Source organism: Cervus canadensis, chromosome 13 (genome assembly GCF_019320065.1).
Source record: "Cervus canadensis isolate Bull #8, Minnesota chromosome 13, ASM1932006v1, whole genome shotgun sequence".
Taxonomy (NCBI): Eukaryota; Metazoa; Chordata; class Mammalia; order Artiodactyla; family Cervidae; genus Cervus; species Cervus canadensis.
In genome coordinates this window covers 25883707-25896560 of record NC_057398.1, presented here as the reverse complement: position 1 = coordinate 25896560, position 12854 = coordinate 25883707, and the positions used below count along the sequence as shown (strand labels likewise).

Here is a 12854-nt window from a genome sequence, read left to right as displayed (position 1 = left end):
TTTGGCATTGCCTTTCTTTGGGATTGGAATGAAAACAGACCTTTTCCAGTCCTGTGGCCACTGCTGTGTTTTCCAATTTTCTGGCATACTGAATGCAGCACTTTCACAGCATCATCTTTTAGGATTTGAAATAGCCCAGAATCAAGGCCCAGGCACATTTCAAAGGTTTCTCACACTGATCACTGTGACAAGTACAGTGGAAACTACGAGGACTCTCTACTTACCCACTATGTAACACAAAGCATAAGAACTCTTGAATTCCCTACTTAGTGAAACAAGTATCAGTGAACTGGTCTGGAATGGTAGTATCAGATTTAACATAGTAAGATTAAGTTAGTAAGCTATGTAGTTATTAACTATTAACTGATCTCCTTAATTCTATGTCACAAATTCCTATCTCAAAGTCAGAGAAAGTCAGTATCCCCTCTGCCCCAATCAATGGCCACAAGCATCCTGCCCATCATTCAGTCACTAACATACACTTCCCGAGTGCTGGCACATGCTGGTAGTGAAGATACAAGGGTTAACACAGCTGACCCAGGCCACCTCCTCAAGACCACCAGCAGAGGAACTGCTCCTGCTCTGCTTTCTAACACAAAAAACCTTACAGGCATTTGGAGTCTCCAGTTTTGACCTTGCTGCAGAGCCTCTCAAAGGTCCTCTATGCTTTCCTGTAATGCCCTTTCTCTGACCAAGGGTGACCTTCCAGGCTGGATGGCGGCCGCTCAGGGAACAAGATTCTCGCTCATTCCTCTGGGTCAAGCTCTGCTCTACCAAGCACTTTCCACACGTGACCTCAGCGAGTCCTCACCATATTCACAGCAAACACTGACAGTACTTAGGGTACTAATCAGGCACAATCCCAAGCTATCTGCAGCACTTCATGTAATCTTTACACTACCACCCGGCTGTGGGTCCTGTTATAACCACATGTTACAGATGAAACGGAAAACTGCCTGTGCTCACAGCCAGTAAGTGGCAAAGCTAGGATTCAAACCCAAACAGTCGGCCTCAGGGGCAAGACTCTCAAACACCATGCCTCAGAGGAGCCCTGTCAAGTAATTTTCCCAAATCACAGAGTCATGGAGCCAAAGTAAATCCATACACGTGTCCACATTTTCACTAATAAACCATCACTGCAACCCGGAGATGCCTGGAAAGCCCCTTTCGGGCATCCATGTGGTCAGGGCCATTTTTATAATCATACTAAGCTGTCACCTGCCTTTTTGACTCTCAGGTGTGTACAGGGGAGTTTTCTGGAGCCTTTTGACATGTGATGATGTCATCATTCCACTAGCTAATGGAATGTGCAATTGTTTAACCTTGTGTTTTCAATTTTCTGAGTCATGAATAAGGCCTATATTCTAACATCACCGGACCATGTTGATTCCCTGGTGTTGATACTGCACTAGAGTAAAGATGTTACCATCAGGGGAAGCTGAGTGCAAAGGACCACACAAGGCTCTACTATTAATACTTTTACAATTTCCTGTGAATCTGTAATTATCTCTCCCTAAAACTTGTTTCAGTTTCATGGGAAATATATACATACATAATCCATATAAACAAAAATCTTGAGGATGCCTGGACTAAGGAAGACCACCCCTGACCTTCTGGCACCTCCTAGCTCAGGACCAAGAGGCAGAGAACAGGAGTGTGTGGTGACAAGAGGAGCAAGGGAGGAGGCCAGAGCCACAGACTCAGGCCCCCCAGCTTCCTAAGTACAACGGGAGGTGCTGCTCCCCTACAGGCGCAAGGGTTTGGCTTTTTTTAAGGGTTTCATAGCTAATCACTAAAGAAGAACAAGTAAAAGAGACTAGAACAAACTGAGATATATTAAAGGCAACAGCTTATTGTCCCATTTGGGCTCCTGTAAAAATGGACAAGGAAAACAAGAGTTCTTATCCTTTGCTTTTAAGCCCCAGATGGTGGGGTTACTACAATCTCAGCAAGGCTTGGTGATTCCCAAATGGGTGTGTATGTGTGTGTATGTGTGTGTCTGTGTATTTGTGTATGTCTGTGTCTATGTATATGTGTCTGTGTGTGTGTGTGTCCGTGTGATGGTGGGGCTGCTGTGATCTCAGCAAAGGCCTGGGGATTCCCAAGGGAGTGTGTGTGTGTGTGTGTGTGAGAGAGAGAGAGAGAGAGAGTGTGTGTGTGTGTGTGTGTGTGTGTGTGTGAAGGATGTGTGTGTGTGAAGGATGTGTGTGTGTGTGAAGGGTGTGTGTGTGTGTGTGTGTGTACACTCCACGCCCCTCCCCACCCAGAGGAAGCCTGTCCCCACAGTCCTACCCATCAGAGTCCCTATCAGGCCTGCTTCCCACTCCTGCCTTTCATTGCACACTACACTCTGACACACTCACAGTCTGGCCTGGTTGATGGTCTCTCTAGCACACAGGTTCCAGACACACAGGGCAGGTCTGTTTCACCTGCCTCAGACCCAGAGCCCAGCACAGATGCCTAGCTCAGAGCAGTGGTCACTGTGAGCAATCAAACAAGCAAGTGTCTGACAGTCAAGTGCCAGGAGGTACCGGAGCAGTGATGGCTTTAAGAGGAGACGGACTCAGCTGGTAACAGAGTCCAAGGAAGTGGATAAGACTGGGGAGCAGAGAGCAAGAGAAGGGTGAGGACCAGCCCTCAGGACACCACTGTTTCAGGGTCAAAGGAGCAGAGGCGACCTAGACGAAGACATCCCAGAGGCAGGAGGGGCACCAGGAGCATGGTGTCAGAAAGGCCAGGAAAAGGTTCAGGGAACGGAGGGAGGTCAACAGTCAAACACTGCTGGTGAGCCCTTAAAATCTGCTGTATATGATCCCTCCCTCCAGTGCCCACTGCCCATCCTTTAAACCTGAAATAGCACAGCAATTCCCACTTTTCCAACAGATGTCCAATTGGTGCCCCTCGTGCCAGCACCAGCTACCCTAGGAACCGAAGACAGCAACAAGGAGGAGGCGGGGTCCTGCCCACCGGCTAATGCAGGAGACTGGTGGGGAGTTCCCACTGGGACCAGTGAAAGAAGACTGTGACCGTCAGAGGTAAGGAGGGAAGTCTATTTAGTTAGGGCAGCTGAGGGCGAGGCAGGTGCATCTCAGAGAAGATGGTACAGAGACTTGGTCTTGAAAGAGGAGAGTGAGTCCTGTGGGAGGACTAAGCATTGCAGAGAAACATCCTGAGGAGACAAGGGCTTTGGCAAGTTTACAAACCAAAAGGGGTCAGGTCAGAGTGAGCCAGGGGAAAGCAGAGGCGGCCGCCAGCAGACGCTGCACCACCTTCACCACCAAGGTTCAGAGAGCAGCCTCTGGAGAGCACGGGGCACTGCAGGGTTTGGGGCAGGGGAGTGACAAGATGCAATAAAGCCTCAGTGCTTCATATTTATCGCTTGTTTACTCTTGCCCACAATCACATGGGATGGGAACCACTACTATCCCTATTTAACAGGTAGAAACAAACACCAAGAAGGCAGTGACCTGCCCAAGTTCACACCGCTGGAGAGGCAAAGCCAGGACTGAAGGGGAAACATGGGTCACAAAACAGCAAAGGTGAGGCAGAGCCGAGCCACCCTGTAACCTTCTCTAGTGAAGCAGTAACATCTGAATAAGAAGAAAGATAAGCCTTCTGTCATAGCTCCCTCCACAGTTATGTAAGGAAATGCTGTTCAAGTTGCTAATTTCTTTTTCAAATTTCAGAAATAACCTAACATTTTCTAACCGAAAGACAATGTCCCAGATTTTATAAAAATTGCTATTTACCTAGTAGAATACATGATTCAAAATGAGATTTAAGTGGCGTCATTATTCAATGCATTAGTTTCCTAAACTATACGTTCTCTAATTGAGGTTCAAGTTATAACAACAGATTGGAATCACTTTACTTGGAAGGCTTTTTTAAGTCTTTAACATCAAATTGGTATTTAGAGTTACCTACAAAAAATAAAATTCTATACTAATAATATAGCTACAACAGCAAAAGTGGTTTTGACATTTTACACCATACATATTTTTGAGATTAAAAAAAAAGCAGGAGAGACACCGAAAATTAAAGATAGCAGCCATCCCACAGTTTCACCAAATCTTTAGAAATATTATGAACAGATTTATCTAGATGGTTAGCTGGTCTCCCATAAAAGATTTCCTGTAAAAGGAATAAACAAACACTAATATGCAGAACAAATGGATCAATCTCAAAAACATATGCTGACCAAAGGCAGATAAACATGAAGGAATACATACTATATGATTTCATTTACCTGAAAGTCTTGAACACAAAAAAACCAAACCATAGGGACAGAAAGCAAGTTAGTGGTCACCTGGGGTGGAGGCTGAGGGATGCAGAGCAGCAAGAAGGAACTTTCAGGGGTGATGGAAACATCCTATATCTTGAGAGCGGTGGGTAGTGACATGAGTGTGAACATTTGTCAACACTCTTTCGAATGAGTATATTTTACTATACATAAATTACACCTCAAAGTTGATTTTAAAGTAAAATAACTAAGTGAATCCTACACTCTCTCTTTAAATCATGCTAAAATGAAACTTGCTCCTTGGAAGGAAAGCTATGACAAACTTAGCCTATGAAAAAGCAAAGACATCACCTTGCCAAAAAAGGTCCATATAGTCAAAATTTTGTTTTTTTCAGTAGTCATGAATGGATGTGAGAGTTAGACTATAAAGAAGGCTGAGCGCCAAAGAACTGATGCTTTCGAACTGTGGTGCTGGAGAAGACTCTTGAGAGTCCTTTGGACAGCAAGGAGATCAAACCAGTCAATCCTAAAGGAAATCAACCCTAAATATTCATTGGAAGGACTACTGGTGAAGCTGAAGCTTCAACACTTTGGACACCTGATGATAAGAGCCAACTCACTGGAAAAGACCCTGATGCTGGGAAAGATTGAAGGCAAAAGGAGACAGAGGCAGCAGAGGATGAGATGGCTTAATGGCACCACCAACTGAATGGACATGAATTGAGCAAACTCCAGGAGGCAGAGGAGGACAGAGGAGTCTGGTGTGCTGCAGTCCACAGGATCACAGAGTCAGACATGACTTGGTGGCTAAACAACAACAACAAAAATGAAAGTTTAATGCTCCAAGAAAATAAAGAACAAAAATGTCAGTGCCATAGAAAAATTTTTTTCAAGGTTTTTCTTTAACCCAAGTCAAGTATTATTTTGCTTAAATACCTCCAGAAATGTCCCATCTCCCTAAGCAAAGTCCACTCTGGTCCTCACAATGACCGCAGGTCTGATCCAACACCACGTGTGGCCTGGAACCAGCCTGCTTCACCTTCTCTCCACAGTCTCAGATAAACAGTCATTGGGTTTAGTACATAGCAGAGCAGTGGCACTGGCTGCTATTACATAAGACTACATGGGATGTCTCATATTAATGTCTTTATTTTTAAAAGTATAAGAAGAGCCAAGCTTTACTGATATTTCACTTAAATTTCTATCAGTAATTCCTTTTATATACTTCACCCAAAGATTGACTGCAAGTCACTGTATCAATTTTAACCTATTAAAGCACCTCGTTTCTTAAATATTGATTTGACCAAAACCAGCACTGGGGTGGGGGGGCGGGGGGGGGCAACAGCAGTAGGTGACAGGAGAGTTCAGATTCAATATCCCTTAAATACACAACATAGTATACTCACAATACAATACATATTCCTGCACAACAGACTAATACTAATCACCACAGCAATTGTTGTCACCAGCAAAAGACATCTGAATCAGAGAGTATTAAAACACTCAAATTCCACGAACAATTCTTTGTTTAGACTTGCAAACAATATTCTTAGTTACCGTTCTAGATGCTGAGGGAAAAAAATAAAACAAGCTTCAGTCTCCTGAAACAGCATTAAATTGTACTTGGTCAAGGAATGAGTGAAACTGCAGAAAGGATAAGCAGATAAGACAAAGAACAAGAAAATCACATACACCATCTTTGCAAGAGAAGAGCAGTCAGACAGTTCCAAAAACACGTTAAAAAGTGCCCTCTTTCAGAAGGCTGGCCGGTCCATTAGGCTGCCCAGCCGAAGAAGCTGTCCTCAAGTATGGTATTAATAGTGAACAAACATATTAGCACACTCTTGCCCGCTAACAACCTCATCTCCCCAGGGCAGGAAGAGTGACATTCTAAAAAACTGGAAATCACAGTATGTCTCTGTCCAGTGGCTTCCCATTGCATTTATTTTTTTAATGTATTTATTTTGGTTGCACTGGGTCTTCGGTGCTGCATGCAGCTTCTCATTGTCGCTCACATCTCTTGTTGCGGGGCAGGGGCTCCAGGCGTATGGGCTCAGCAGCTGTGGCCCCCGGATTCCAGAGCGCAAGTTCAGGAGTTGTGGCACATGGGCTTAGTTGCTCTGATGCATGTGGCTTCCTGAACCAGGGATCGAACCCATGTCTCCTGCATCTGCAGGCAGATTCCCATCTACTGTGCCACCAGGGAAGGCCCCCCACTGCATTCAGAATAAAAGACAACTTCTCATGGCCCTTAAAAGTGAAGTGAAAGTGTCAGTCGCTCAGTCTTTTTGACTCTTTGCGACCCCATGGCCTGGATCCCACCGGGCTCCTCTGTTCATGGAATTCTCCAGACAAGAATACTGGAGTGGGTTACCATGCCCTTCTCCAGGGGATCTTCCTGTCCCAGGGATTGAACCCAGGTCTCTTGCATTGCAGGCAGATTCTTTACCATTTGAGAAAACCCGGGAAGCCCTACAAAACTGGCCCTCACCTCTCATACCAACTTCATCCTATCCAGAGTCCCTAAGGCTCGCCAAGCACCAGCCCAGGCTGCTCTCTGTTCCTTGAACCAGCAAGCTCATTCTCACCTCAGTCTATGCACTCACTATTTGTTCACGCTGCCAATAATTTTCTTTCCCCAGAGTTACACACATCTGGTTCTTGGTTATTACTTGAGTCTCTGTTGTATTATTAATCAGTTCTTCAGAACAGCCTTCCCTGACCATGTAACCCAGAGAACCTTCCCCCATCTTCACCCATCATTCTTTATCACATTACCTTATTTCACTGTCTTCACAGCACTTTTCACTATCTGAAATTACTGTGTTTGGCATCATGCTTTTTCACTGTCTCCCTCTAAGAGAAGCTAAGTCACAAAGTACAGCCTCGCCTGTCTAGCTCCCTGCAGGCAGACTTCACAGCACATGGGACACAGTCTGTGCAGGACAAAAAGGGGATAAGAGAACATTCAGGACAGCTAAAGGAATGCACTCTGGATCTTTCCATTATTCTGACAGCTTATCACAATTCTAAGAGTTGGATCTGCAACATCAAGTGATTAAAAGCTTATTTCAGTATGTAAAATTTAGAACAAGTTCGGAAGGCTAAATTGCTTTGCTACTCATTACTGACAATACCATGGACGACTGGTCAATATATTAAGTTGCTGCCAGTGGCTCAGCAGTACAGAATCCACCTGAAATGCAGGAGATGCGGAAAAAGCTGCAGGTTAGGTCCCTGGGTCAGGAAGATCCCTTGGAGAAGGAAATGGTAACCCACTCCAGTATTCTTGCCTGGAAAATCCCATGGACAGAGAAGACTGACATGCTACAGTTCATGGGGTCGCAAAGAGTTGGACACGACAGCAACTAAAACAAGAGCAAATCATAAATTATACTGATAGAAAGTTTCATGTATTCATAACAATGAGTTATATAATGGTTCTTAAAAAAAACTGTGTGACTCAATAAGTTAGTCATCAAGACACCTGTATTAAACCATTAGGGCTTAAACCTACACAATGTTATACATCAATAATATCTCAATAAAGCAGGAAAAATCATTGGGGCTCTACCTAAACAGTATAGTTCTCTTCTCCTCCTAAGCACCTGATGGGTTTGCACTGCTTTCCCCTCTTGAGTTTTAAATTAGATGTAGTCACAGGAGTAACTTTGGCCAGTTAAGTAAAAGACATGTACTGACACAAAGCCTCCGTCATCCTTGGTTCTTAAGCAACTATTAATACAATAGTAGATCCACACTGGATGTTAGCAAGAACAAGAAATCAACAGTTGCTGTGTAAGATGCTGAGATTTTGGAGCTGCATGTCTGTAAGTACAGCGTAACACAGCTCATCCTGACCAGTACAGCAGTATAGCACGGGAATCAAGAACCTGGGCTGTGGAATCTGACCGGCCTGGGTGTGACTCAGACCTCTGTCACTTACTGTTTGAGAGATCATGGGACTCTGGCCTTAATGTCTTCATCCATAAAATACTTATAATACCTACTCTTCATAGGGAGTTGGACAAGAGTTGGACACAACTTAGTGACTAAACCATCACACTCTTCATACAGTGGCTGCAAAGACTGAGTTGAGAGAATATATAACACACACTACAGTGCCTGGCATGTTGATTAAGTACTCACTAGATAGCAAGTGACATTAAACTTCAGCACATCTACTTTAAGCCACTATGAGCATATTTATATTATGGAACTTCAGTGGCCCTGGATTTTCTATAAAGCATTCTAAACTCAGGGACAGCCATTTATAAAGTTCTGGACTCTCCTAGAAAAATCTAGGAAAAGGTAAGAATTGTGGAACATCTCAAAGTTAACAGGGATGGGTGTGGAATGACAGTGAAACAAGCAAAGGATATCTATGATTTGAAAGTAGAAAGAAAAGAAAATGGAGAGTGAGGGAAGAAGGTACAGTGGCTGGAAAGACTGGGTTCTAAATTAGGAAGATAAGAGACAGTAAGAAAGGGTTAAGTGCTGAGAACAGACAGAAAGAGAAAAAAAGCAAAGAGCATGTGGACCTAGAGCTTTGTGGAGCCCAGGGTTGAGGGTGGAGATACAGCCTGGCCTGCTACACCTGCAACGCCTTGGAACACTGATTGGTAAGACAGCAGTTCAAAACGCTGCTTCCACAGTCAGTGCTTAAAATGCCAGTAGGCTCTGGACTCTGTGGTTTCTTCTAAAGGACTCACTTGTAAACAATATGGTATGCTGACTCCCAGGATCCTTCAGTCCCTAAAACTCAGCTGTCAGGCATGTATAAATGACAGACTCCATGATATTGTCTTAGAAACTTAGATACCAACCGTAAGATTCACTAAAGCAATGTTGATCAGGCCCTAGAGAGAAATATCTAACCCTAAAGTCATCATCAAGATTTTCATTAAAAATTAACCCTGTTCAAGTTAAAACTTGCTTAATATCTAAATTTTTGTGTAGTTATTTTGAGGCTTTTCAGGTACTTACTGCTCAATTTCACTGACTGAAAATAAAAATAAACACAAGAGGGAAAAACAGCAAATGTCCTGGAACAATTCATAATTTTTAAAAATCATGGAGATGGGACAGTTGTTGAAAAATACTCACAGATTGTATGTCATGATATAATAATCAGGTCTCAGTATCATGAGACTAATTACTCTTCAAAGAATAAAAATATAACTAAAGATGCTGAAAATTTTACTATAAAAAGTGGACATTTTTATAATCCAAATAAAAGTTTCATCACCACCTGACCACTAAAGTCACACCCAAATCAGAAATGCGCTAGCCATTAGAAACATAAGAGGACCCCTTTCCACTGATATTTGGCATCAAAGAGAGTCCTCCACAAGAAACTGTAAAAGAGCCAAAAAAAGAACTGGTTATTGCTCCAACTCTTTGAATGGAATGTGGACTTTCCTTAAATGCAAATTCTTCTGATATAACTGCAATATTAAAGCAAAAGTGTGAGGTGTCAAACAGGTCTAAATATACTTGAAATAAAACATTACTAGCTTAGTATGGTTAGCCACCCGACATAAATGACGCTGAAGAGTGATGCAACCTAAGTGATGTCAATATTTAGATTCCGCTTTGGAAGCTTTTGCCATCATTTCAGTCCAAAATCAAGACTTCTCTAACAACAGCTCTGAGACAGTAGAAAAGCAAGTTCCATGGGGAGACAAGGTCAGCATTAAGACTCAATCTTAAAAGAGGAAAATAAATGAACTCTATGACATGTATGTGCACATAACTTTGACGGACAGTGACTATGAAAAAAATCCATTCTGTTCTCTTTTTCCCTCCCCCATCTCACCATTTCAAAAATAATTAGACTTCAAAAGCATGTCAGTAAATCTGCAAGCTTTAAGAATAATAGAAACCATGTGTTCCATGTGTTCGCCAGATTCATTTTTTATGATGTATAGTCCTCTGCATTAAAAATTTTTGATAAAGAAAGTAATGAAAAGAAATCAAAAGAATCATTTCCAAAAATTTCACATCTCTCAATCACAACAGAGGACTGAATGTATTAAACCTGGTCACCTAATGAAATTGGACTTGTGATCTCCAGCTAGAGGCACCTGTAAAGGATAAAAAAGGTGTCTGAAGTTTCAGTTGATAAAGAGTACAAAATATTTTCAAGCCTGAGAGTTTTAAGCTAAGCACCAAAAATTACAGACTTCACATTAGTAAGTTCTTTCCTTCATATTAAAAAAAAAAAGTTTTATAAAGATTTCGAGAAAAAAAAAAAAGATTTCAAGAGAGAATGCTTCTAATATCCATATATTCCTGTGACTGCAAGTGATATTAAGACTAGAAAACAAGAATCCTATTTTAGAATATATAAAATCTACATAACTGCTTCTACTTATCAGAACACCCTTGAGGCTACAGAATTATTTAATCTCCACGTAATCCCACAACCTCCTGTAAGGAGAAACACATCTTATGTTTCAATATCCATCCTCTTTTTTTATTCTAAATTGGTTTTTCAAGGACAGAAGGCTTAAAGTTTCCCATTCAGTTTTGGTCTCTAAAAATAACTTTCAATTTTCTCCTTGCAACCAACAAGTTATTACAAAATAAAAAGCACTAAAAATGAAGCTTAATAAGCTTCAAAACAAAAACAAAATAACACCAGGGAAAGCAAAAAAGAAAAAAAGTAGTCTGAACTAAGGTCCCTAAGAGTTCCACAGAAACGCCAACTCACGCCAAGACAATGCACACTCCATTCCACGAACAAACACACACTATGAAAATGATGAACTAATGAATGGTATTAAGCAACAGAAAGGAAAATCTAGGAGGAATGAAGGTGTGTGTTACTGTCTTTTAAAAATCAAGAACTGGTCTAACATCTAGATAATGTATTTGTATAAATTCTTATTTTTAAACTCACCTGATTCATTTTCAATTCCTGTTGTGTTCTGAAAAGATACACACAACAAAGAAACTTCTTTGATTACATGAGCCCTAAAAAGAAAAACAGACAATTGTGATATGTACCTGCCTACAAATTTACAGTGATTTAAAACCACATACAGAACTGTAGAGTCTGCTCAAAGAACTATTCACAAAGCAACTCCATGCTAGATCAACTTCAATCCAGGCTAAGAACTTACTTTGCAGATTTATTATCTACAATAAAATAGATGTCTTACTATCCTTTACTGGGGCTTCATTGTACTCTACAATTGAAAGCAGACTCATTAGAATGACATCAAATTTTTGCTTTGGAACTGAAGCATGCCTAAGAAGAAATAAATTAGCTTTGTTAGTAGAAACACAAAGCAGTGCTGAGTAATTTATTAAGCAATGTAAAGGTTCTTCTTTGACTTATACCAATACTGTGTTGAATACAAACACAATTAGACCCCTATACATTATTTTTTCAAGTTCTTGAAGTAGAAAGGGTGAGTTTACTAACATTTCCATGGAGATTTCTCTTTGAGAAAAAGAATGGAAACCTTGTAGTAAAATGCAAATATTTTAATAAAAGCTGTTTGGAAAGAACTACAATTACTCCTTTAAAATTTTTCTTCAATTTATTCATAGCATAGGGACGGGAAGACAGAATTATTTCTTGCAAATGCAAATGACATACTTGTTTCTAAAGAACAATCTCTGAAGACAATCCTTTCTGCAACGTTATCTCAGGAGTCATTCATAATATATGGAAATCATGAAAGCAGCACCGCCACTGTAATATTCTTGTTTTCATCATGCATACATACACATCATTAAGTAGAATTCTATTTCTTCACGGATTTACCTACATTCACGTTTCTTTCCAAGATTCACGTTGTAACTTCACGTTCTAACTGCTAATACCCCAAGGAAATTATAACTTAGGGACATTCTTCATCCTAAAACATACAGCCTGCCCCCTATCATCAAGAACAGTGCTTTGACATTTCTCCCCATTTCATTAATAAGGATTATTTCAGGTTTTTCTCCTTGAGTTCTTTAGCCACACTCACCTGAACACCTTTAACAATCAAAGGCACTATATTTAAGTTAAGGCCTAGTCACCTGAACTACTACTTATTCATAACTGGCACAGGTAATGTATTTGACAACTTGCAGTTTGTTAGAAAGTTCAGTGCTAGCCTAATCAATGTACACTCTGCAGAAGTAAACATGCAGTGAATATGATTTCAGAAAATTGGTAATTAATCCATGAAGTTCATTTCTTTTAACTTTATAATATTCAGCATCTTTCTCACATATATTTAACATGTCCTTCCTTAGCATACATATTCTTCAATGAAATTAATCCTTTTCTAATACGGCTATACAGTTCCACCAGGAGGGCCCTGGTGACACCTGAGGCACCCAGGAGTGAAAGAAATGGCAGGGATTTCACCTACCCTCTCACTAATTTACTAACACTGGTCATGAAGAACTAGCTTTGGGAGGGAACAAAAAAACCCCTGTAGTAAAATGCAAATGTTTTAATGAGAAAGGTCTTTGGAAAGATGTTTTACCATTTCCTTTGCTCTGTCTTTTCCTTCTCGCAAGAATCATTGATTATCATTATGAAGCTTCTTCTAAGACAAGCAGGCTCTGGGCTACCATCACATAAACCAGCTCAGTTAATTTTCACAAG

At 41.1% G+C, this 12854-nt stretch overlaps 1 protein-coding gene across 9 annotated transcripts in view; it reads right to left on the bottom strand.

The window, feature by feature from the left end:
* Positions 1 to 12854, bottom strand: part of PRDM2 (PR/SET domain 2) — a 132388-nt gene that overhangs the window by 104564 nt on the left and 14970 nt on the right. For 7 of the 9 annotated variants that reach the window (XR_006272749.1, XM_043486312.1, XM_043486307.1 and 4 more), the window contains exon 2: positions 11145 to 11218. The exons of the other annotated variants lie outside the window; for them this stretch is intronic. Coding sequence is in view for 6 of the 7 variants with exons in the window: in XM_043486312.1 (XP_043342247.1) it covers positions 11145 to 11153 (9 nt within the window). In the remaining variant the exon portion in view is untranslated. The remainder of the gene's footprint in view (positions 1 to 11144; positions 11219 to 12854) is intronic. 9 annotated transcript variants of the gene reach the window in all.